Source organism: Cydia fagiglandana, chromosome 1 (genome assembly GCF_963556715.1).
Source record: "Cydia fagiglandana chromosome 1, ilCydFagi1.1, whole genome shotgun sequence".
Classification (NCBI taxonomy): Eukaryota; Metazoa; Arthropoda; class Insecta; order Lepidoptera; family Tortricidae; genus Cydia; species Cydia fagiglandana.
The window spans coordinates 12,224,309-12,252,267 of record NC_085932.1 but is presented as its reverse complement, the minus strand read 5'-3'; the positions used below and the strand labels follow the sequence as shown (position 1 = coordinate 12,252,267).

General features: G+C 38.1%; 1 protein-coding gene across 1 annotated transcript in view; it reads right to left on the bottom strand.

Moving 5' to 3' along the window:
* Positions 1-1,856: 1,856 nt before the first annotated feature.
* LOC134676734 (protein dissatisfaction) overlaps positions 1,857-27,959 on the bottom strand; it is a 61,973-nt gene continuing 35,870 nt past the window's right edge. Inside the window, exons 5-12 of the mRNA XM_063535461.1 lie at positions 9,400-9,551; positions 8,871-9,041; positions 8,401-8,511; positions 6,959-7,198; positions 6,128-6,209; positions 5,864-5,969; positions 5,277-5,402; positions 1,857-1,929 (exon numbers count right to left, since the gene is read on the bottom strand). Coding sequence (XP_063391531.1) covers positions 1,857-1,929; positions 5,277-5,402; positions 5,864-5,969; positions 6,128-6,209; positions 6,959-7,198; positions 8,401-8,511; positions 8,871-9,041; positions 9,400-9,551 — 1,061 coding nt within the window. The remainder of the gene's footprint in view (positions 1,930-5,276; positions 5,403-5,863; positions 5,970-6,127; positions 6,210-6,958; positions 7,199-8,400; positions 8,512-8,870; positions 9,042-9,399; positions 9,552-27,959) is intronic.

Sequence of the window (27,959 nt, the reverse complement as noted above, 5' to 3'; positions counted from 1 at the left end):
CTTAAGTTTCTTTTTGTTAAGTACATTATTATAATCAATTTATTCTTTCCCAACAAGTAAAAAAAACCTCAGTTTTTGACTTTCAACTTACAAACTATGATCTATTGAAATATTTATTGATAGTTCACATCGTCAATCACCTGTAAAAAATATTTTCCGATAACAACAGTTTTTGCCACGCTTTGTGTTGTCACAGGGCGTATGCTCGTTTGCCACTTGCCATTGACTTAGTTTTAAAATAAAGCAATAATTTATTACATAATTATGTAGGTACTTACCTACTACATGTGCACAAATTAATTTATTAGATGTTTGATGGGAGTAGAAATAGGTAAATAAAACTTCAACGTTTGAATGATTTATGTACATTTTATGTTTTAAACATATTTACACTAAGTCGGTATCTTTAAATGTTATCCATGGTATGTAATCAATAATTATTAAGTTACGTCTAAAACTATATGTAGATATTACAATAAATCTTATATATGTACATAACACGATTAACACATGTAGTTCTTTTTTAATGACTAGAAATACATCGACTAGAAGGTCTTTTAACTAGACAAATGACTATTAAATGCAATGCAAAAACTCTTGAGATAAAGAGTACTTATATGATATGTTCGACACATTATTTAATAATATATTACAGTACAGGTACAGATGTAGTGCATAATTGTTTTCCATCGTATTTTCTCGGAAAGGTTCGTATTTGTTATGCTACTCATTGCTTCATATACCTACTTACTCTTAACTGAAATAAGAAGAACGTTCGTACTTTTCCGTGAAAATACGATGGAAAATAATTACTTATGCACTACATCTGTAGCTCTAGACATTCTTTTAATTCTACATAAGTACCTAGAGGAAACTTATAAACGTGGTTACAGTGAGTCTATAAAATATAGTTACGTGATATCGAGTTACTGTCATAACGACTGTGTATTTAAATCGGTGGATTTTATGTTATGTTTACAGCACTATGCTAAATTTCCTAATAATCTCAAAATTTCAAATAACAAACACCATTTAGAAACCTATCTTTATATACAATACAATTCAGCTGTTTTTGTTTCCATTACATTATCATGCCATTTCCTACGCCTCAATCATCGGAATGATTTTTCAATTTCATACAATCAATTCCTAACAATTCCAGCGTATATCGTCGGGTGACAAGCAAAAGTCACTAACTAACACCATTGAAATTATTGGAGAATGAACCGTGTTACAAGTGTAATAAAGTGCATTGTTACTTTAATTTTTTGATAGTACTTAGTGACTTTTGCTTGTCACCCGTCGATATGACTTGCATGCGCGTCAAGGAGGCGAATTCAGATTTTAAAATATGATATTGATTTGATATTAATCGCGTTGTAGCTTGTTCGTCACTTCGTCCTCATATTATTCGTGCGACGTGCGACATGGCGGTTGATTCTAATTGAACAATTTGTTATTGTTTTGATCTTATTATGATACAACCTCATAGAGGTCTTAGTATCCCATCTGTCAACTGAGACATACTACGGTTTAGACTCACTTGTTTTTAGTCACTCGCGCGGCATGTGCTGTGTTGCTCGCACTTAGTGCTTGAGAAAGGAGACCTAGGCTGTCCGAAACATGTCGCGCGAGTGACTAAAAACAAGTGAGTCTAAACTCTAAACCGTAAAATTATTCAGTGACATTTCTAGTTGAAGAAGTAGATTCTTAAATTATAATCTGTCTGAATGCCTCCAAGTTTTCCATTACTTATGATGACAGAAAGCTGCGCTCCACAATTTATGTTACGAGCCTACGACGCAGCACGGCGTCGCGCACTGAATGATTCTGAAGAAAGTTTGTTGTCTTCAAATCTAAGGAGAGGCGCAATGATCAGTGGGAGGAGGGTGCGGCGGCCCAAAAGCCGGTGCTGGCGCCGGCTGCATCCTGTATACAAACAAATTGATCTTAAACTACTCGATAGAAAAAGTATGTTGTAAAGCCTGACAACAGTTTATTTAACCCTGAGATAGTGTCGCTGCAAACAGCTTACGTATGGCAATAATGTGCGTACGTCATGTATAGTTGGGGTAGTGGGCATTGGCTCGTATAGTGTCAGAAACATTACTTACAGAGAATTCGGTTCTTTCAATTTACCTATTCGTCAAATTTGATCCTAAATATTCAATATTTATATATTCTGCGTTTTCTGACTCTGAAGAAAGTCTGATTTTCATCAGATGTTGTGTCGCTTTCAGGACCACTAACCTCGATTATAAAACGTTCAGTCTCCAATTCGATTATAGGACCTTTATTCCTATAATCATCTTCAATTTTTTTAACGTGGTCACAGCAATTGCTCCAATTTTCTTGAGTTACTTCCTATACGATACGATAACCCAGTTCAATACAACCGCACTATAAAACGTCAATACCGGTCATGTCAACAACCAACTTTAAAACATTGTTTATTGGAATGCTATGTAATCCTTCGTCTTTTTTAAGCTGTAAGTATTTGATTGCATTCAATACAATTTTTTTCGCATCTTTGAAATTTTTTTTTGGCATTTTTGTAATAAAACCATTTAGAGTCTGTGCGGAAAGAGAAGAGTCGTGGGATTTGAGGGCGCGCCAGTGCTATTTTATGGTTTTTGCTATGCTGACAACACTGGTCACGTGATTATAGTACGACACTAAAGGTCATGATACTTGTAGCCCTTTTGTTCCGGTTTTTTACCACGGCTTACTAAACGGAGCCTGGTGGTGGTGTCGGCTCGTCAAATCAATCCTCTGATCTTTTGTTTTTATGTTTCAGATACTAAAAAGTGACAGTGCGATTGACAAAACTACTAAAACTAGTTAAGAATCTGCCCAATACAACTGTAATTTTAGTACCAAACAAGATAGAGTCTCACTTATGTACTACCTAATCTGTGCAGTCCAACAGTTATTTTAATACAAAACCGGGTAGATCGGGTAGAAATTGGGCATTAGAACTGTAATTTTACTATCTGGGATATATTTCACCCATTGTAAACTTGTAATGTATGTGTACATTATTAATAATAAATATGAATAAAAATAGTGCATAAGTAGGTAGGCTTTATTGGGATATGTCCGGTTCTCTCATCTCACGATATTTTACTTCGCCGAAAAGTCTGCTAAATATGAAATACTTATAATTTCGTAACTAACAGAACCTAGTAAACGAACTTACAAATAAAGAAATATTTTTATGAAAAGGTTTTATTCTTTGTAATCGACGTCTGAATTAAAATATTCAATGTCACTTATGTTTGAGCTAGCTTCAGAACAACCAGGGACTGATGTGAGGAACTGGATGTGCTTGAATCCGGCACGTAGATTACGAATTCTTGCATATCATCTACTTAGCGGTATTTTATTCGAGATACCGTAGGTACTTTTAACAATCCTGAAAAAAAAATTACATATAAATATGCATAAAATGGCAAGTATCAAGACTATTTGTCAGTTATTTTAAAGATCATGAATGACCTGCATATTTATGAAAATTAATATATTTTGAATGAATATACTTACCGATTATGTACCGGAGACAAGTTACTTAGGGGGCTTATTAAATAGGTAATTATTTAATATTAAATACAACAATTACAACATCAATACCCGCGAATAGCGGAAACACGTTCCGCGACTTTTTGTAAGTCAATAGTCGGCTTTTATCCGTTTTCTTCCCGCTGACAAAACCGAACAATGTTAAATATAATTTTTCTTGTGGTTTTATGTACGGTTTCACCGTGTTTTGAAAATATTTTATACATAAAACTTGCGGTTTTTGTTAATAAAAATATACAATGACAGAAGTTTGTTTACTTTTTACAAGACAGGTGTCAAAGGTTTGATTGCCATATAAAATTTAAAATGTTAGTTCCCGTTTCTGCCACGACTCTTCTCTTTCCGCACAGACTCTATATTTGAATATATTCGTAGATATTTTCTATTTGTTTACATCGGTGACATTCGATGACATACAACGTTCGTTGTCAAAGAGTACTTGTTGCCAGTAAAAGAAATTATTAGTACCATTGAAAATCCGCAAAATGGCGAGGGTCAAATAAACTGTTGACAGGCTTTAAATAAAATAAAAATAAAAAGTATTATGTAAATGTTGTTAGCGTTGTCCAGAGCGGCTACCGCGAAAACCGAAATTCGCAAATTGCGGGGATCTTTTTCTTTTACTCCAATGAAGGCGTAATTAGAGTGACAGAGAAAATCCCCGCAATTTGCGAACTTCGATTTTCGCGGTTATAGCCCTGGTTTTTTACCGCGGCTTGCAAAGAATGTCTGCCAATAAAATATATTCACTGCATATATGGTAGGATCCTATAGATGTGCTATACGCGTGCTTCCGTGAGGGATAAAACATACGCAATGCGACACTATGATTGGTCGAATTTATTTGCCCTCCATAATTCATACAAAATTTACGGTGGGGAATAAAAAAAAAGTGAGACTTACAAGGACAAACAATAATTGCGCTTTCACTGCTACTTCTCCTGAAAGATACAGAGACTATCCCTTTCGGTCATTTTCCCCCCTCATGCCTGATCCAGTTATACTAGATTAAATTTTAGTTCAGTTAGAACGACCTTAGTCTAAAAGACGATGCCGCTCATACTACTAGATTCATGATTCACTGCGACCCACCCGCTAGGTGAGTTCTACTCGTATGTTCGTAGGCACTTTTCGCTAGTAACGCGGAAATAAAATCACGTTAACAGGTACGCTCGTAGCTCGCGCTGGCAGGCACATTCACTGCCAGAGCGGCTACCGCGAAAACCGAAATTCGCTTTCTCTTTTACTCCAACGAAGGCGTAATTAGAGTGACAGAAAAAATCCCCGCAATTTGCGAACTTCGATTTTCGCGGTTATAGCCCAGCATCCCGCTATGCGGGTTCTCTGTTCATATGCGCTTTGCTACATACGGTTTACCCGTGTTATCGGCTACGCTCGTAGCGCGTAGCTCGCGCTGGCACTGAATGTGTTAATGTGATAATTGACGCACGCAGCTTTTACGAAAGCATCTAATGACCTCCCAACCCAATGGAGAACCTTATAATAACCTTATCGGAATTAGTCAGTTTCCTCACGGTGATTCCTTTAACCCTTTGACCGCCGATGCCCGGTTTACAAGACAACGATAGAACGATACGCTGGCCCCATCGTTAGGTAAAAAAAATGTCAAACGACATTCGCCCAAATAAGCGAAGCCGCACGAGTAAATATAGGTTGCTGACCGCTCTGCTTCATACCGGTACATGTCGTGTAGCAAGGTGGCGACGGAGACGTCCCCCACGGTGTCTCGGAAGAGCAGCAGCTCGATGGAGCGCGCGCGCACCGCCCGCAGCGACGGCAGCAGCAGCAGCAGCCGCCCGAATCTGCGGACAATTCATATGTCTACATCATGTAGCCAAGTAAGCCAAGAACATTCACTCATGCTAGAGATATGTCTTCCCCAAGGATTTGATGAGCGGTGATCTCGTCCGACGGTTTATTGCGATCTTGACCGCTTATATGCATAGGTCAGAAGGTATAATACCTAATTAAGTGCTAAAGAAGGTTAGGTACCGTATTTAGGATGTAAGCAGATTTTTTTGTTTTCGTTTTTTATGGTCAGTCGGGCGCGAAATCGAATTTTCTATGGGACCATTTTCCGCCTCAATTTTTTTAATTTGCCGCTTTTTTCTACTGACTGAAATGGCTTCACAGACTTGTAAGTGCAATTTCACCGTAAAAGTACTCTTGAGTTAAGAAAACGTATAGAATTTTCGTATCAAACAATCCAACTTTTATCGTAATTATTATTACTAGCACGTCTTCAACAAAAATAATTGAATACCTCGTTGGTTGTCTTGTATATCTTGTGCGGACGTAGTCGGCGAGGATACACTGCGCCTGGTCTTGCAACATCTCTACTGGTTGCGTCTCACTCAAGCCAGGAGTATCTGAAAGAAACACAACGTGTCGGTGATTATTAAACGATTTTCATGAAATATACGTTTCTATAATAGTTAAGTATAAAAACAAGAAGTATTTAATTGAGAAATAACATTATGCTTAAACCAATTGCCTAGTTAGTTTAACTAATACAATATAAACTAACCTGGCGAAAATAACACGATTGCTTTCATGCAGCCGCACTCGCTACCGTCGGGCGCTATCTGACGAAAACGGCATAGTATTTCCTGGAAAAAATACCAGCTAGTTAATAAAATAAGCACGTTCCAAAACTTCACATAAGCAAGGCTGTTAGGTAAATATCTATTGGCCTGCGTCGCTTATTCGATGTCAAGTCTCATGCAACGATGCGGCACTAAGCGTCACTTGCACCATTACACTAACCCGGGGTTAACCGGTTAAACCCTAGTATTAGTAACAATGGTAGGTAACTCCAGGTTTATCCGGTTAACTCCGGATTAATGAATGGTGCAAGTGGACCTAACAGGCGAGTCTTGCGTTAGATGCAGGGCAATTCTCAAAACGGTCTAGCGGTGTGGGGTGGTCTCATCTGACAACGATTGTATTTAATTAATTGTCCTTTTGTGCATACCGTATAGACTAGGCTAGGTTTAAATTGGTATGGGAACGCGCGTGCGTGCTGCCGGCATCGCCAACAGCGGCGCCAGGTCCCAAGGCACCGACCCCTGCGCCAGCCAGGTGTAGCAGGAACATATCCCTTCACGCGGCGTGCATTACCACCAGTTGGTCTGCTGGCGTCAGCGCCTGGAACGTCATCATACCTGCAGTGTGTTGAGCTCCAGATCGGCCAGCGGGTCGGGCGGCAGGCGAGCACGCGCTGCCGGTGCAGCCAAGAGCGGCGCCAGGTCCCACGGCGCCAACCACTGCGCCAGGTGTAGTAGGAACAGGTCCTTCCACGCAGTGCGTAGCAGCACCTGTTGGTCTGCTGGCGTCAGCGCCTGGAACGTCATCATACCTGCAGTGTGTTGAGCTCCAGATCAGCCAGCGGGTCGGGCGGCAGGCGAGCGCGCGCCGCCGGTGCAGCCAAGAGCGGCGCCAGATCCCACGGCGCCGACCACTGCGCCAGGTGTAGTAGGAACAGGTCCTTCCACGCGGCGCGTAGCAGCACCAGTTGGTCTGCTGGCGTCAGCGCCTGGAACGGCGCCAGGCACCGCACCCAGCGCACTGCCATGAATAACAGCCGAGCGCTCGTCTCCTGTGGGTAATTCATTATGAGCATGAATATTTGTATCTCAGTGAAAGATGTTTTCTATGTAGGTACTTTATACGAGTAGGTAGTTAAATTTTTACCGTCGCCAACTAGGAGACACCTCAGTAATACAAGCTACAAACTTGCCTCATCTTTTGTTGGAATTTAGCAGTAGCACTAACACTGGTCCAATCATTTATTCAACTGAGCTATCAAAGTTTGGTTTTTCTTTTAATTTGTAATTTTTTACTAGGTATGTTTGACACTAAATCAGTGGTTCTTAACCTAGGGGTAATTACCCCCGTGGGGGTAAAACTGGTATTTTACGGGGGTAATAAGCTAGCCTAATATAACAATACAACAAACGTACACGTTTTATTTTTTATTACCATTGGGAGGAGGGGTAAAATCAGGTTCCCTAGTTAGTCATAGGGGTGACCGGACTGAAAAGGTTAAGAACCACTGCACTAAATTATTGTAAGTATTAAAGAAGAATAATAATAATATAAATAATTCAAAAGTTAACCTCAACCCGTGTATCGTAGTATCGAATGGGCGGGGAAAGTCAAGGCAAGCTGAGAAGTCACCCCTCGGCCGCCCAATCGGAAGTGCTCGCCCGCCCCTTGAGTCAAAAAGCCACCTACAAATGTCAATGTACACACCCTCTTAAAACTTTAGGTATCGTGCAGTTGTTGGACAACTATTCCGACTTTTATATTTTTCGATGTGAAATTGGGTCACATTTAACACAAAAAGGAACGGAAACAAGCAGCAGGTACAATATTCAAAACCTTGCTTTAGGCGAATCAATCATAGGTGCGGTTTTATTTACAGGCAAGGAGGAGTAGGTACAGTCAACATCAATAGTATCTGTCATCCTGGAAAACTTACCTACCAAATAGAGGTAGCAAGGTATACGATAAGTATCTCCACAGTTCCCGTTTAAAAGTATAATACCTACGTCATAATCTAATTGTTTTTTTAAATTAATCCTTTAATTTTTTTGGAGATCTAATTTAAGAGGACATTAAAGAATAAACAGAAGTTACAGGGACCCAATTATACATATTATGTCTTTCTGGTATCAGAGAATAAGTAGGATATACTTACCTACTTTTGACGCATATACCTAGTCTGTCTGATAAGCTTCTTATGATGCTGAATGTGTCTATAAATTAATAAGTTGAGCCAAACGGATGTTTACTTACTTGTAAAAGTTCCCATGTAGGCGCCAGCGGAGCACCAAAGGCGCTCGGCGGAGGCCGAAGGAGCGAGGGGTCGCCTTGGAGCTGCAGCTGCTTAGCGCTCCACATCAGTTCCTAACAAAGGCAAAATTCATCAATAGGTAGTAATATACACATATTTGATCAATTAAATAATTCATATTTCGTGTCTGTAGAGACGAGATCTAAACGTCTCATCCACAATCCACAAGGTTACAGTCACCTGTAATCATTTTCTAACATAAAACTTAACTGTACTGTAGAAACTCATGTCTCATATTTTCAATGGTCATTGTGTTCATCTAGGAATATGTGCAACAGTAAGTCTCCTCATCTAGCAATTGTCGCTGGACATGAGCATGAGCAGGAACGGCTCGGGCACCAGCGGCAGCGGACTGAAGGCGCCCACTCCGTTGACACGGCGCTCACATCACACTGAACACACAAGTCCTCACCTGGCACTTGTCGCTGGACATGAGCATGTGCAGCAGCGGCGGCGGCGGCAGGAACGGCTCGGGAACCAGCGGCAGCGGACTGACGGCGCCTGCTCCGCCAGCGCCGCTTGACCCTGCCGACGACGCCGCGCTCAGCGGCGCTGGCTCACTCATGCTGCTGCTCATACTGAACTGTACAATACAAGTAATACGTGAGCCTTGAGACCAGCTAAATTTAAGAGTACAAAAAAAAGTTTCATGGATGTACCTACTTAGGAAAGTACCTATATCTTGACATGACATGAGTATTTATGTAGACACAAGCATTAAATTATAATAAAATTATGGCACTTTTTTAATTATATTTTGTACAGCCTTTCCCAAAACTATAGGTATTCAAATTGAAAGTTTGCGAGGGCAGGACAGGAGACGCGTCAGCGTGAGTGCTTGTGACTTGTCTATGTACGCCATCGACGGCTTGAGCGCAATGCAGCGCGCCCAAGTGCAACCTCGCATGCCACACTGTAGGTATGTTCCACGAAGTTCTTACTTGGAAGTTGAAAGTCTGCGGCAGCGGTGTGTACGGCGAGGGTGGCGACAGCTTGAGCGCGTGCGGCTTGTGCGCGTGCGCCATCGGCGGGGGCAGCACCAGCGCGCCCACGTGCAGCTTCGGCTTGCGCGGCCCGCGCTCGTGCTGGACTGCTGTTGCGGGAAAGATAAATCTCGTGTCAATGTCAAATAACTATGTACAGTATGTACATCCAATTCTAAATATAGTCCAGATAAATAAAAAATGCAGACTTTTATTTTACTCGTAATATCAAGGATGAAAGGATACATTTTCATTTCAGGTTGGTAAGGTAAACGTACTAGTGCATGCTAATGTCCAGTAGATCCTTGCTGTCACCTCTATTGACAATGACTTAAGTTTCAAGATGATATGTACTCATGTACTGGGAACGCGTCGAGCACCAGTACGGTTATCTTACTATCTCTTGAAAATCTGGATAAATTTTGGTTATCTAAATATTACCATTCTAATATTTCTAATACCGTTACATAATTATGTGTACTTAGACTTACATACATATATCTTATTCGCAAATAATAACAAGTGTATGATTAATTTTATTCATTAAGATCACCTTTGAGAAATAAGTAAGTACTTAAACGTAAGAATGCTCACTTATTACATGGCTTTCCCTAGGTGCCCTACTTATTAATAATAAGTTGTACCTACGGGAGGTGTGGTTAAAACTTATCATTAATAAGTTTTCAGGTCGTTTAAAAGTATTAAGAATCAAATCAAATTCTTAAATTTCGTAGCTCAAATCGATTAGCAGGATAAAATGTACGAATACATTAAAACCGGTTAACTTCCATCGGCTATAGAAAGTTCGTGACAGTGTAACTTGGCTGTTGTTTTACACGGATTACGGCGTGAACCGCTTACGGCCCGGAAAGCCGGATCGAGTCGCCTATTATAATGCACCTATACCCTATAAGCCGGCGTATTTGCGTTGCGTTACGAAATTGTTTTGAGATTTATCTTTGCTGACTTTTTTATTAATACCTATGTTGTAGATGGGATGACTTGCAAACTTTGATACTTATTCATTTGAATCATTTAGTTTGATTTGTAATGTTTTATAGTAAGTGTTTTCCTCGCGTGTATCAATCGGGAGCAGTTTGTTTGACCCTTGCACCTATGAAACCCTTGCAACGCTCAAGATTCCACTTTTCGAACTACTCGCTACATCCGTGGTTCAATTTTGGAACCTTTCGCTTGTTCGGTTACCAGTATTTATACTTTTCCACTTGCAGTGTTGACCGAATGTTAATTGCAATTAATTAACCATTACAAATTGAACCGCGTAAACTGTAACGGACGGTTACAGTTTACGGTTCAATTTATAATTGTTAATTGCATTAACGTTTTGGCCAACACTGTTCACTTGTAAAAGTAATAATAACTAATTTAAAATGTATATTTTTTTATTTAATATATCTGTAAGTGGGTCGTTTTACACATCAACACTAGAAGTAAATATAGTATTATTATGTTTCTCATAAGTTTTTTCTTCTGCGATACTTTACATCTTTATTCATTTATCTCACAATAACAATCTAAATAACAAATAAATTAAAATTTTCAATACAATATGAACATAAAACTACTAACTAATCTAGCTTACTGACTAACTTATACTAAAACTAAAACTAAACTAAACCACGAATAACTAATTTTGATTAATTTCGTCAATACATCCAGCCAACACCGATTCTTTATAGAAACTTAATCCAAGAGTAGTGCACAAAAGAGTGCCGCTCTATAAAACTTGATAGCGTTGTAATTGCATCGGCAGTGTGCACCCCTGACGTCACGCAAGCAGCTTACCGGACCGAGTCCATGAGAATGTCGCCATTGTGTCCGCACATGTCGCGAGCGCATACGTTGCTTTCCCGCCGTGGCGTTCACACTAACTTATTTACCAACAGTACGTGATATATCCATAAATAGATACTGAATCTGCCGCGCTTACAATATGAGCAGTAACTCATTTTGAAATGTCATTTAATTGTATACTTTGTAGTACTTGTACGATATGTTCTACAATTAAAAGAGATTTCAAAATGAGTTACTGCTGTTTTTGTAAGCGCGGCAGAAATCGCATACACGGTGGAGGACAATTTAGGGCCAGACTACATACATACCATAGGCCCCTAATGAACAAAGTTTGCCCACCAGCCCACCCCTGATCTATTGGAAGGTATTCCCGTCTATTAGGTTTTTTGAGTTGACCGTTTAGGACTATGCGAGCTCATAGTTCTAAACGGTCAGCTTAAAAAAAAACAATTTTACACTGATACATCAGGTTAAGACTTAAGGGGCCCACTGATTAACAGTCCGCCGGACGGTTTCAGCCTGTCAGTTAGAACAAAATTTTGACACTTCCGAACAACTGACAGGCCGATACCGTCCTGCGGACTGTTAATCAGTGGCCCCTTTAGGTAAACTTAACCGTTAAGTTAAGACGGTAGGTAAATCGTCGCAATCGGAAAATATTATGTGGAGAACGTTATACATATAAAGAGTAACAGCGTAAGTTTAAAGCTAGTGACTAGACCAGTAGTACTGAAGCAAACTCATTTGCAGGTTGCTGCTGCTACCGTTGCACGCTACGCGCAACTGATGTGAACTAGGTATGAAAATTATACTTTTTCCGTGCGCAACAACTCACATAATCAACGGAACTTTTGAAAAACGACTGGATTTGTGAAAGGTGTCATATGACCACTTGGTATACCTTACAGCGCCAGCAATGCTCTTGGACTATATGGTAACTAGCTGTTGCCCGCGACTTCGTCCGCGTGGAATCTTATCTTCAACATTTTACATCTTTAGTACCTATAATTTTCATATCCCAGCAATGTTGAAATTAAGTACTTTTCTTTTTTAGCAAGTTGTATGAAGTTTTAAGTCAAGTGGATTTTGATGTTGGTTGCTGAAATTACTCTTTTTGTATTCTCATAATAGGTACCTATGCTTATACAAAGATTCAAATTCGGCACTCACAAAATATCTGATCTCCATACAAACTTTCAACCCCTTTCTCACCACCTTGGGGGATGATTTTCAAAAATGCTTGAATTAGTTTTCATGTTTTTTATTTTTATTATACCTTTTTTTTGCAAAAGTTCAAGTTCCTAGCTTAAAATTAAATTTACACCCCAAGACGAACTTTCATCCCCTTTTTAACCCCCTTAGGGCTTGAATTTCCAAAAACGTTGCAATTAATTTTTTTGTAATCGGCTAATATGTCTTCCTAAGAAGTTTAAAAGCATTTGTAATGGATTCAAACTTTGAACCCCATTTTAACCCTGCTAGGGGATGAATTTCACAAATCGCTGAAATCACTTTTATTGTCATCTAATAATATCCCCAAATACAAAGATTCAAATCCCGCGTTCGAAAAAATGTATGATATCCATACAAACTTTCAACCCCGTTTTCACCACCATAGGGGATGAATTTTCAAAAACGCTGATATTAGTTTTCTTGCATTTTAATTTAAAACGTTTTTACAAAGTTTCAAGTTCCTTGCTTAAAATAAAATTTGCACCCGCAGATGAACTTTCATCCCCTTTTTAGCCCCCTCAGGGGTTGAAATTCCAAAAACGTTACAATTACTTTTTTTTGTAATCGGCTATTATGCCTTTCTAAGAAGTTTGAAAACCATTTGTAATGGATTCAAACTTTCAACCCCTTTTTAACCATGTTAGCCATGAAATTTACAAAACGCTGAAATTTCTTTTCCTGTCTTCTAATAATATCCTTAAATACAAAGATTCAAGTCCCACACTCGAAAAAATGTTTGATGTCCATACAAACTTTCTACCCCTTTTTCACCACCTTAGGGGATGAATTTTCAAAAACGCTGAAATTAGTTTTCTTGTATTTTAATAATATATCTTTTAACGAAGTTTCAAATTCCTAGCTCAAAAGAAAACTTTAACCCCATACAAACTTTCATCCCCTTTTTAACCCTGTTAGGGGATGAATTTTACAAAACGCTGAAATTACTTTTATTGTCTTTTAATAATATCCCCAAATACAAAGATTCAAGTCCCGCGCTCGAAAAATTTTTTGATATCCATACAAACTTTCAACCCCTTTTTCACCACCTTGGGGGATGAATTTTCTAAAACGCTGAAATTAGTTTTCTTGTATTTGAATTTGATACTTCTTTACAAAGTCTCAAGTTCCTAACTTAAAATAAAATTTGCACCCGAAGACAAACTTTCATCCCCTTTTTAACCCCCTTAGGGGTTGAATTTCCAAAAACGTTGCAATCACTTTTTTTTGTAATCGGCTATTATGCCTTTCTACGAAGTTTCAAAGCATTTGTAATGGATTAAAATTTTCAACCCCTTTTTAACCCTGTTAGGGGATGAATTTTACAAAACGCTGAAATTTTTTTTTCCTGTCTTCTAATAATATCCCTAAATACAAAGATTCAAGTCCACCACTTGAAAATTTTTTTGATATCCATACAAACTTTCAACCCCTTTTTCACCACCTTAGGGGATGAATTCTCAAAAACGCTGAAATTAGTTTTCTTGTATTTTAATAATATATCTTTTTACGAAGTTTCAAATTCCTACCTTAAAAGAAAACTTTAACCCCATACAAACTTTCATCCCCTTTTTAACCCCCTTAGGGGTTGAATTTCTCAAAATCGCTTCTTATCTCTTGTACACTTTATAAATGCAATCTGGTGTGCAAATTTCAACTTTCTGGCTTTTGTAGTTTCGGCTCTGCGTTGATGAATCAGTCAGTCAGTCAGTCAGTCAGTCAGTCAGGACACTTGCATTTATATATATAGATGAAACTATGCTAATAAACAGTCAGCGTCGTAGAAACACCCATTTATTAAATAACTCGGCTTAACTTGTTGAAATTTTTACACTCTGTCGAATTTTTTTAATTGTACCTACGCACTTAAATAATTGTATGTACTACTCTACTGTTAGTGATAAGTTTACTGTTGCTAGGTGTCAGCCCGCATGAGCGCTATACGTGGCTTAAAGAGAGGATTGCATTTGCAGGCGGACTCTACTGGGCATGTTTCAATATTTTGATGCTTTATAGTTCGTTATTTTTAGCATTAGAAAAAAGGTAAACAATCTTGATGTGTCTTTCAATTGAAAAACACATTTTAAAAATAAGTTACGCCAAATATGTAACAATTATGAATCTAATACGATTATTTATATTCTTCTGCTTTCATAAGTAATAGTTTTTGAATTTTATAAAGCGTTTTTCAATTAAAAGACATGTCAAGATCGCTTACCTTCTTTCAAGTTCTTTCTAATGCTAAAAAAACGAACTATAAGTCTTCGCCAGATTTCTAAATACATACATACTTATGGTTAGTACAGTCATAGGCAATCACAATTTATCATAGTAAATATAAGTATTATTTACAGTATTTATTACATAACATGCATTTCTATTATTATCCGTTATAATCTATATAAATTGTAAATATAGATATCAATCACATTGAAGAAAATCAACTCTGGCCAACGTGGGACTCGAATCCACAAGGATGTGGGTTGGGATTGCCGGTCCAATGTGTTACCAATTCCGCCAGCTGACCTTCCGTCAGTGAACGCGAATTTAGTAATTGCAACCGTGACAACGTCACTAGCGACATGTGCATTCTAAAGCTCACAACCTTTACAATTTACAATTTATAGATTGTAATAATGTGATACGTTCCACAATAAAAAAAGAAAAAAAATCATTATCCGTTATGATGAGAAACTAAATGCGAAACAAAATTAAAAACTAATTAACTATACACGATGGCCAAAAAATAAGTGCATTCTCGTTGCCAGAGAGGCTTTGGGATTATACTGAGCAACTTTTACTGCCTAATACGGGACCAACCACGAATCGCGAAAAAAAAATTTACCATCCAAAATGGACCAGCCAAAATGTATGAAATAGCCAAATTTTTTTCGCGATTTCGGGGTTGGTCCCATAGTAAAAGTTGCTCCCAATCCCAATACCTCCCTGGCAACGGGAATGCACTTATTTTGTGGCCACGCTGTATATACGATGATGGACTTCGTGCATTGAGTCAATCCAGCGCAGCTCGGGGCGCGACTGAAGCTATGTTGTTCACCTCTGTTTATAGGGCGCGTGTAATCCCGAAGCGAACACGTGCTTTTTTTCTCGGCCTTCACCCCTGCCCTTGTGTCACACATCCAACCAAAACTACACCATATCCTGTGACAACAAGGTTCAATTTACAGGGGTCATAGTTTAGGGGTAGTAAGGGAGTTTAGTTTCCACTGTGACGCGTATAAGCGAGATTTTAATTAAATGAAGGCGCACGAAACTAAGTTTGTTTATGATCCGTTACAGTCATGTTGTTTTGGCTTGGACAGTTCAAAGTTTGGATGACTTGTTTGTTTATTTTAATTCTGACACTGGAAATAAGTAATTAAGACGAAAGTGAAGGACCCGTGCAAAATCACCTTTTCACACAAACGTAATCCTCATTTTCGTCTCTGGATATTAACATTATTGAAAATATTTCGACACAATTTGTAGTAGTACATCATATCAACCGCAGCTATGTCTACGTTTGATTTTTTTTCGAATTTTTAATTACATATTATAAGAGTAAGGAGTGTTTAAAAATTTGTATGAAATTTGTTTTATTGCAAAAATCACAAAAACCAAAAAGGGTCAAACGTAAAATATTTTCCATAATGTTAATATCCAGAGAGGAAAATGGGGACTACGTTTGTATCGAGAAGTGGCCATCCCCTTTCCTCTTAATGAAAAAGTAGTTAACTTTTCAGTAATTATTAATTATAATTAAACTAAACTCGTGTAGGTTAAAACAAATTAAGCAATTCATATAAAATAACTATCCATATAAAAGTAAAAAGATACATAAAGTACAGTCACTCTACATCTTTTAAGTTATGAATAAATAAACTCAATAAAGAAAAGCTGCAGGCACGTTTAAGTCGCATAAGCCTCTTCAAAAAGGCTCACTGAATCACATTTGGAGCGTTTAAAAGGGAGATTTAACTTCAAACATCTATCGGCGACGCCCCTGGCGAATTGAAAGCAAACAAAAAGTGTTTATGAAAAACGTAGCTCTGGCAAAACTATACGTTTATGTTATTTTGCGGCCGCGGGCGGCGATCGGCCCCAATTATTTTATAAACAAAACTCTCCGCAAACAATGGCCTTATAAAAGCTTTTTAACGTAAAATTGCAACATTACGCGCGTAATTTCGTGATACAATTTAAGCATTTTACCTACTTTTGTGGAACTGAAATCTTATAATTAACAATTAAAACGTTTGTCATTTAATTATTGCAAACGTTTAACACTCGTTTAACAGTTACTTTGTGTTTTTGAGGTCCCGAATGTAGTAAACTAATCCGCCGGACACGTTTTTTATTATGCATTTCGATCAAAGGATGCTGCCATAGTTAGCATCCTATCCTAACAGTTCCGTGTAATATTGAGACACCGTTTCTGATATTAAATAAAATAAATATTTACTTCCACAATGGACTATTTGAGTTTAGTACATGTAAGAATATATAATATTGAATATTTTTAACAATTTGAGACAAAGTATTTTTTTTTGAGTACCTACTCTAGCTGTCCTAGTAATTCCTGAAATGGAAAGCTCGGCCGACCATCAGATCCTTTTGTCTATCCTCAGTTAACAGTTCATTTAGTTTTAACTTGGTTTTAACCGTAAGGCAATAGATATACTGCCGTATTCGAACTTCAAGATATTCACAAGAGACGACACGTACTAGATCCATTCTAGATACGTTATAGTTTAGATATCAACTAGTTCTCTTTTGCAGCGCAATTCGGGCAACCAATGTCACTTTTACGTTAGATAGAGTAAGATACCTATTAGATGTGAATTGGATCTCTAAGTCATATCCTGTGGAAAGTGATGTCTTTGTGATGTCTAAAAGATATCTATTTCAAAATCCGAATCGGGCCCATAGATATAATTGATATAAACAAACAGCTTACGTCTCTCTCTTTAACTTAATTTATTTAATCCTATTAAGTTTCCATAAGTAGTTGTAAAACATGAACAAAGGTTGTTGTGGCTACAAATAGAACATTAGTAGTGAGCGCCTAGGAGTTACTGGCTAGGTAGTAGGTGGTAGTAGGTGCCCACACCGACACTTCGGGGGGAGGTGGTGGGTTTATGTACACCGCTAACGTCCATGTAAATGGAGTTCTGCGGTCGATATAATAGTGTCGTACGTAACTATTATATCGATAAAACGTGCAAAATATCGTTATGTTTTTTTAATTTCAAATTTTGTGATTGCGAAAACTATAGCCGCGATATTTTTCTTCTTCGCAGTTGTTAGTCCTTATCTGTTATTATGACTTATGTATTTGTAAGAATGGGATGAAATATAATTTAACTAAATCAGGCCCGTAAAGTTTTATGAATAAGGGGGTGAATTATGCCTCATAGTGTAAAGTCTACGCCACGCCGCCGTAGAGTGCTACGCTTCGTAGAGGCAGAGAAGTGTAGCCCCGTCATTTATCGCTCGTTTCATCGCATAATGTTTAAAAGTGTACATTATGTGATTGGGTATAGTATGTATAATTGTAATATTATAATATAGACGGGTATGATATGATCAATGATGTATTACTATGTATTTCTCTATGTTGAAAGGTCATATACCATACCAAAATGGTAGGTATATGTTTTTGCAGCAAGTTTTGCACGCAGTCCCTTCTAAATGCCATATACATAATATAATAGGTGCTACCAGGTGTATTGGTTTTAAGAATTACTATACAGACTTCTGGCAGCAACATTTTCGGGGTTATCTGCAGATGGTCTAGAACGCAAAATGACTAGTCTGTTGTTTTGCTTAAATCGCAATTAGTCTACATCGCAAACTGTCTAGAACGCAAAATGCCCACTTTTTATATCACCACATTTTACATAGGTATGTTAGGTTCGTTAGGTATCTTCAAATGGCCGAAGGCCAAACAGCAAAGAATAGGAGCCCCGCCGTCGACATCGCTATCAAGTTAAGATAAAACGGAAAAAATATTTCGGGCATTTTGCGTTCTAGACCGTTTGCGATGTAGACTAATTGCGATTTAGGCAAAACAACACACTAGTCATTTGTTTCCCTTATATTCCACGACTCTTCTCTTTTCGCACAGACTGTACATTCAACACCTTTTAACAGGCCCCGTGTTTCGATAGATTGGCACACCACTAGCCAGGGGTGGGGTGTGATTAATGACCCAATAATCCCGCCCCGGCTGGCCTCCGGAGGCTCCACGAAGCTGAATTGGTGAACGGTCAAAAGGTTTATTGACTGACGACGGCGGAAGACGCCTTTGTGGTTACACGAATCTGTTATTTATCTATACGCATTACGTACCAACGATAAATCGATTACCGCAACATAAAAATATTCGTAGATACCAGTGTCACAGTGTCGATAATCTATAGGTACAAGAGGTTTATTTTTATGGAATTTCTTCAACTGTAACCCTAGTTAATTTGTATGATACTTAATAATTCCCCCTTTCACGAGTCATTAGAAGCATTGGTGATAAAAGGATGATTTCAACAATTAATTGTCCAATTTTAGTTCCAATCCAAGCTAATTCAATAACAGTAGTTTACGTGACTACTACATAATGAAAGACATTAAAATACGAGTTAGAGAGTACGAAACGATTTTTTAAATGAAGCTTTAAGTAGTCTGTATAGGCATTTTATACAACCTATATCCATCCTATTGTCATCCAGCGGGGTAATGCGGCTAGCCTTCTGGGCACCCTACCGAGCGACTACGACTTATTATGCTATAAAAATGTTTCTAAATAAAGCACCTATAAAAATAAGATAAATATCTTACCAGATTTAGGTATGAAAAACGTGAAAATCGTTCCTTATAGTTTATGAAGCGCTCAAACCCCGGCGTCACGTATTGAGAGAGCATGACTGGCGAATGTCGGCGCCAAGAGGCGAGTGCGCTTCACCTAACAAATTCTCGATCAAGATGTTAAAACCGCCTTGTGGATCACTGGTTAACAAAGAGGGAAAGATTCAAATAGGAAAGATGTTTACCTACACGAGTAAGAATATGTTTTAGGTTCGTACCTACACAGCGTCATATTTTAGTACTTTTAGTCTAGTTAATTTATAAGAATGACTCACATCAACATCGGTTTCTTTGATGACTAGATGTCACGGTATCATTTTAGCAGATACATATTTTAATTTCCAAAAAATATGTGATATTATCAAACGATATCAGTACGGATATGATGGTCGTTCTTGTCTACGTGACAGCGTGATAAAACGGTGTCCGTCACTTTCTATCCCACGGTGTTAAAGAGTGACAGTTATTTTATCACGTAGATAAAGATGGATAAAAAGTCATCCATAATACGCCGCTGCTCATGATAAGATAATAACAAGAAACACTGGATTAGAAATAACGTTAAACTAATAAACTTGACAACTTTACAAGTATTATAGATGTTTTGGTCTCCACAAAGGTTACTAACGCTCCATAGATGCGCATCAGAATCATCGCGTGGAAAATATCCGGTGAGAACGACCCCGTGTCCCGATCCCGACATTCGTTCCGACGTTAATTCCAGCCGCATTTGTTCCATTACATTTCCGACACAAAGTAGATACGCGTTTGCCGACTTGACTAGGTGGATGCGACCAGGCGAACGTCGAATGAAAAGGACCGAGAGAGCGCTCCCTTTGCAAGCAAAAAGGACGAAGCATCAAAAGTGAGAAAGATGTATTCAGAAGTGAAATAGTCTGCTGGCTGAGCACATCATCATTAACGAGCCAGCGAGGGCGGAGGGCAGCGAAGAGGCAGAGGGGGAGCGCCAGGTGGGCAGCCTCCCACGCTCTGGCTCACCTGCGCGCAAAAATGCTCCTTAGTGTAACCACCTTCAAAGAATATAACTGTATCAAACGCGCTGCGGAGAACCACCGGTCTCAGGGGATATTTTCGAGTGCACCGACATAAATATGAGAAATATCCAGGTTTTTATTCACCTTCCACCCTACGGAGTCCGTCCGGGCCCGGACAAACATCTCGTATAATAGATGTCCAACAATGTCGAGATGACAACGGGGTTTCTCACATTCAAAGTTTTATCTTTGTTTTTAGACAAGGTGGGGTCACAAAAGCTTTGTTAATTGCTATTTAATACCTGTGGTCTTTCACTAATAACACTGTTTAACGTTATAATGTTTTTGACGATGTAATATTATTCCATTATTTTGTGTAGTGTTATAAGAAGACTAGAACACTGCAAATCTATAGGTTTTTAAATTGTGCTGTAAGTACACATTTGCATAACACAACAAGTTGCATGTAGGTACTATCATATATCCTTATGTACCAATAATGGTTCAGTCTATCATCTTTCACCCAAATATCCAGATCTGATATTTTAAGGCCGATATTTCGTTGAAATCCTATGTCAGCATTTCACTATATACCGATAGCGACACCGAAACGAAGGCAAGTGGCGTAAGTTATCTAAAATAAACCCTAGCTATAGTTCGTTTTTTTTAGCATTAGAAATAAGGTAAACAATGTCTAATTTTAAAAATAAGTTACGGCAAAAATGTAACAATTATGAATCTAATACGATCAATTATATTCTTCTGCTTTCATAAGTAATAGTTACTGATTTAAAAAAAGCGTTTTTCAATTAAAAGACATGTCAAGATCGCTTACCTTCTTGCAAGTTCTTTCTAATGTTAAAAAAACGAACTATAGGTGTTGTATATTTTAAATCGCATTAATATTTCAACCTCCCGAACAAAGTTACTTATAAAAGTTTAAACTGCGCATAGCATGAGCATCGAAATCCCCTCAAAAAGTTGTCGAAAGTTACCGGCAGCGGTTTTTGAACGCCGCGGTCGGGTTGCCTCGTCCAAGTTTGAGTGCAACGCGGCATTCCGCGCTATACATAACTTTGTTCGCCGCAGTAAGTTTAGTGAGAAACTTAGGTGTAAAGCAAATGCATTTATGATATCCCAGTATTGGTTATACATATACGTAAGTGACTTGTAATGGTGTAATTAATATTTCAATATCAATAACCACAGCGAGGCGATTAGTAGTTGGCATTCGATGGGATAAATATTAACTGGTACATATACGCGTAAGTATTCGAAACAAACATATAAAAATAATTTAGAGAGCAATAAACTGGTATTATCACAAATACACTAAACCACTCATGTTCGATCAAATTACAGCAGCAAGAATTAATTAAAATCACGTAAACTTACAAAAAATCCCCCTAAACAGATGCAGGATATTATCCCATTAAGCGTTCTATTTTATTTGCTATGACAGTGCAATAATTTGTTCACGCACAACATTAAAATTAAATTAGATAATAGAGATTCACCCCTGTCGTGATATTTTGATCCTCGTATACTTACTCAGGTATTTATTACACACTTACCTGTGTGCATAGGTATATTGTAGTAGTGTTTTGAAAATAGTTTCAGTTAATTATAAAAAGATAACTATACCTATATATTGATAATACATACATAATAAGGTAAGCGGTAGATTTTCTACGGGTAGATACATCAAGCAATATTTGGAGTAGAAGCTATCGGCCGGGAGAGGCACGTAAATCACATAAGAGGATCGAAGGCAGGGTCACCCCTTTGTCCTTTGATGAAATCGGTACCCATCTCATATTTATTGTTCAAATACGATTTGAAAAGGAGGACTTGATGTTATATAAGTAGATGTAGCAGGCTATTGAAAATATTGATGCTTACTCTGTCTTCTTCTTCGTGGTCGTGACCTCATGTCTGAGGGACGTGACTCCTATGGGTTATTCTTCCTACCACTGCTCTCCAGGCCTCTCGATCTTCGGCCATCTGCATTGTTGCCTGGAGCGAAGTCTGGGTAATATTTTGTACCACATCTGACCATCTACTGGGTGCACGCCCTCTACTCCTTCGTCCGTCGACACTCCCGGTAATAATGCACCTTTCTAGCGTGTCCGTGCCGCGTCTGACTGTGTGGCCGAAGAATTTGAGGACTCTTTGGGTACAGATGGTGGATAGCCTTGTGGTGATATTGAGCTCCTTTAAGATAGACTCGTTTGTGCGGCGTTCAGTCCAAGATATATTCAGCATTCTGCGCCAGCACCACATCTCGAACGCGTCTATCCTTCTAAGTGCCCGGGCTTTCAGTGTCCAAGTCTCGGAAGCATACAGGAAGATTGAGAAGATTAGGGTATGCATGAGCTTTATCTTTGTTTTGCGGTTAATTCCTCGGTTCCTCCAGATCTTCTCAAGTCGCTTCACTGCTGCTTTTGCCATCTGACCTCGCCTGACTATCTCCTGATCACAGTCCCCGTCATCGCTAATTTGTGATCCTAAGTAAACAAACTTGCGTACTGAATCAAGGTCACGTAGCTCGTTGGTTCTCTGTGGATGGCCGCTCCGGTTGACAAACATCAGTTTGGTTTTACTTCGATTGATCAGAAGACCATATTCTGCGCTGATGCGATCAATCCGGTCCAGTATATCGGCGAGTTCAGCTTCCGTCGAGGCTATGATTGTGGTGTCATCAGCAAACCGCAGATTATTCAGGAGGTAGCCGCCAATGCGTATCCCGCCTTGCTGGTTCTCTAAAACCCTACGCATGATATGTTCACCGATTAGATTGAACAATTGCGGTGACAGGATACATCCTTGACGCACCCCGCGTTCCGATTGGAAAGGTTCAGACACACACTCCCCTATCCTCACCCTGGATCTACCACTGAGGTAGAGGTTTTGGACCAGAAAGGTTAGGTGATCTGGCACCCCCATTTCGCTCATCACCTCGAACATTTTCTTCCAGCTGATGCAGTCGAAGGCCTTTGCATAGTCTATGAAGCACATAGCGGCACTGATGTTATGTTCCCTACACTTTTCTATCACCAACCTAATGTTGAGGATTTGCTCCCGTGTCCCTCTTCCTCTCACAAAGCCTGCCTGTTCTTGTGGAATCTGTCTCGCTATAAAGGATTCCAGTCTTTTGTTCAGGATGTGTAGGAGAATTTTGCTGGCATGCGAAATGAGCGAAATGGTGCGATAGTTTTCGCACTTGCGGGTAGATCCTTTCTTGTGCAGGGGCACCACAGATGATTCTGTCCAGTCTTCCGGCCACTGGCCGGTTCTCCAGACTTTTAGGCAGATTGTGTGAATAATGTTTACTCCTTCCGGTCCTAGGTTCTGAATCATTTGCGTGGTAACTCCGTCACTGCCGCATGCTTTATGCTTCAGTTTCCGGATGGCAGACTCTACTTCGTGCAGGAGGATATCGGGCTCCCTTTCTGCGTAGTCCAAATATTCTTCCTCTTCGCATAAAGTGTTATTATCACAGTATAACTGCTGACAATATCCTCTCCACCTTTCCAGAATTGTCGTCTTGTCCATCAAAGGTGTTCCATTGCTGCTCTCTATGGTCCAGTGTTTAGGTTTAAACTCGTTGGTCAGGATCTTAACTTTTTGAAACATGTCGCGGGAGTGAGCCGTTTCAGAGCATTTTTCAATGTCGGCACAAATTCCGCCAATAAAGACCTCTCTATCTTACTCTGTACAACATATCTTTATTAATCAAATTAAATAAAATCGGCAAATTATGACGATGTGCGTCAACGTTAATTACAATGTACTTAGGTAAATATAATTTACTATTAATAATTTTATTGCCCAATAGTCCGATAGCAATAACTTTTGAAGTTATAAGATTATTAATGTTGCCTATTTTTTACATATAGTTTTCAGACCACATATTAAACCTAATAATAATAATTTGTGTCATCCTAGGTATTTGCTTAGGTAGAAATTTAGGTATTTCTTTTTTTAAACAGCATTCGGTAAAAAGAATATTCGAGATGAAATTCTTTGTTTCCCTGTAAAAGCAAAGTGGCTTCCGACGTACACACGCATTTTGTGTCATTTTCATCCACGGGTATAATGACATTTAATAAATACCTAATAGTGAACCTAAAATGCCTAAAATAAAATTATAGTCGGTAAGTGAAGTGTTGTACTTCACAGGATATTATAATATGTTATTCAAACAAATGTGTGTCAAATTCATCCACCGCTTTTATTTTTAATCTTTTTTTTTCTTATAAACATCATGTATCTGCCACAAAAAAAAATTCATGTTATTAAGTTTACGTCTACATTATTATAATGCCACATCGAGACAACATTCATAATTTGGGTCATTTTCAACAACGGTTTTTTACTATTTGGCAAAATAAAACTTGGCATGAACGGCGTACGCGGGGAAGGCTACCTACGCGGGTAGGGTGCTTGTTACATGAACATTATGGCTCCTCTACACGATATGGGCCAACGCCGGCCACTCCAAGGGACGCATTTATGCGTTAGAGGGAGCAAGTGGCCGGTGTAGAGGAGCCATTACAGTGTATTTATTTCATTCGGAGGCATAATTATTATATTAAGTCTTTTCATAGTGTGGGAGTAGGTATGTTGTAAGTATATTTAAAAATAAAATGTAGGCTCCTAATACTAACCAACATTCATGATGTTCGCAATCAAAAGGTATGTACGTACGTAGCGCATACCACTTTATCCTTGCCATAAGGACTCTCTGACAGGTTATTTGTATAAAGATACAATAAAATTTCGTCCTTATGGTAAAGGACAAAGTGGTCCCTACCTTTTGAATGAGAATGTCACATCAGCGACTTTTAAAAATAACTTTTATTCGATATTTAGTACACTTTTTAAGATTATTTTAAGACGCAATGTATTGCTAATTTTGTGATTTATAAAGCGTGGCAAGCAACGCCAATTACATTGATGATGGTGTACGTTGAATACAAGACTTCATAAATTTTAAAAGTTATTGAAGAAAATATGTTCCTTTGTGGAGCATAATATTTTCTGTTAGAACGATTATGAAACAATTGAATGAATGAATGATTTTATAGGACATTCTTACACAGATTGGCTTAGTCGATAAACAACGATATTATAGAATATAAGAAATTATGTATATATGTATATAATATACTATAAGAAATTCCACTGCGAGTAAAACGATGATAGTTGCTGAAAAATACCGAGCTGAGGTTTTTAATTTGAAGAGAAATGTAATGTTTGACATTTTAGTAATAAAGGACCCATAAAACTATTTATTTATTAGGCATTATAGACCTTTACGCCCATGAACAAAGATAACTGCCGAAAAAACTCTTAGCGTAAATGCTTTAAAATTTAAGGGCAAACATTACAATGTAGTAATATAGGTCCCAGAAAACTATTTATTTGTTATTATACACCGCTAAGTCCATGTTATTTGTTTTAAATTTGGAGTTCAGAAACTAATTCGTGGTAGTAAACGATACAAATATTTAAAAAGTCCTTTACAACCTTGTTCGCTTCATATACTTATGGTAAAATAATTTTAGGGCGGGTCATAAAGGGCAAGTAAAATAATAATTGTCAATAGTAAAATATGTCCTTTACGACCATATTGACCATACGAGATACGATATGAAAAATCATCAAGACAAATGAAGGGCTTAAAGGACGACAAAAGACATGTAAGTCATTTACAAGCATATTTATATTTAGCGGTAACCTTAACGATAATATCTATGAATTTCTAATTTATAACTGGTCATTTACGCCCCTTGAGATAAGCTGTTTTTGCAAGCTCATTGTGCAAAAATTGGGTCGTAAAGGCAACTTTTAAAGAGATATAAAAATTTTCACTATACAGAACGAAAGCGCTTGGAATTCTGAACAAAACTGTATATAACGACTACCGTAGGCTCAAAGGGCGTAAGGGACAAAATTGCAAAAATACTGTTATACTCAGTATTTTTTTTCTCTATCGAATAGTATATTTAACGTATCGATAACTTGAAAAAAATGTCCGTTAAGCCCTATGAAAAATCAATGCTTGAACACAGTTTTCCAACGCATTTGGCCGTATCTGCCAATTCAAACTAACTCCTAACTTTGTGTACGATACGCCGTTTGCATCGGAAATTTTTGAGTGCTTAATGTACGTTACGCCCACAACTAATGTACAAAAAATGTATAATTATTGTATATTTATGCGAGAGAGAGATTCAATGGAAGAGATACGCCCGCGCCCCCATACTATGTATAATTTCGGGTTTATATTTGTTGCTTTTTTGTGTTTAAGTGGGATGACCTAGTTATACCTACTTTCCTTGTCAATTTTTTTGTTAAGTAGGTACTTGCACTACCTGCTCATGTGCTCATTGCTTTATTTATAGGGTTACTAAATTTTTAAATAATTTAAACTGAACTAGTGGGTACTTTTTAGAGATGCACCGAATATCCGGTTACTATCCGGTATTGGCCTATCCGGCTATTATTTTACTATCCGGCCGGATACCGGAATTTACAGGATTAACCTTATGAAAGTTACTGTCTAGGTATAACGTTTGCATTTAAATCCATAGAAGTACGTAAGCCTGGCCGCATGCCTTTTTCTACTCTAATATAATGTCATAAATATGCGATCATATTCAATAAGTTTTACTGAATAGACATACGAAATTTCAAAACTACTACTATACCTAATAGTACTTTAGTATGTTAAAGTAAAATTTATAAAAAGTAAAAGTTTCGTGGTTTTCGAGATAATCGCACTTTTATGTCTTTTTACTAGTTAGCACCATACTTCACTTTAATCACCATCTAGGCCATATCTTTGTTTGGAGAAATGTAAATAGCATGTGTGATACCATTTTAGAATCAGTATTAGATAAACTATTTTTAAGAAAGTTGGCCACTCTGTTCTCCATACGTTTTTTTTTTCACCACAAGCGATCAGACTTCTTAAATATGTTAGAGTACAATGTATTTTTTGGATTAAGGTCTTCCAAAAATACACCTTGGCTATGGAAAAACTGTATTGCCTATCGGTTTGGTTAGCAGGCCTATTAGAGAATATTTTTCAAAAAACAGAAGGTAAAAATCTTTTCATTTATGTCCTAGGCGATCATTACAGTGAAACAAGGAACCAAAATTAGAGAAGTGCGATTATCTCGAAAACCACGAAACTTTTACTAAACCTGTAAGTGAATTTTCTGGACCAGCCTAAGGTGCCCTGTCGATGGTTAGAAGGTTGTCCATTAATTACTGGACATCCTGTATAAATGGTAGGACAGCAGTGATTCTGTTGAAGTAATCATCATCATCATTGTTCTTAAGAGCCTAGCTCTTGTCGGTGGAGTATTCGCCATTCCGTTCTTTTCTCTGCCACTGTTTTGAGCTCCTGATACGTCACTACATTAATTTTCTCTTTGGCCTGGTCAATATATGCACGTCTCGGTCTTCCTCTGCCTCTCTGTTTTTCTATTCTGCCTTCAATTATAGACTTTATGTAAGTATCGTGACGTATCAGGTGCCCCAACATGTTTCCCCTTCGGTTTTCAATTGTTTTTAGCAGAGATCTCTTCTCACCTACCAAATTTA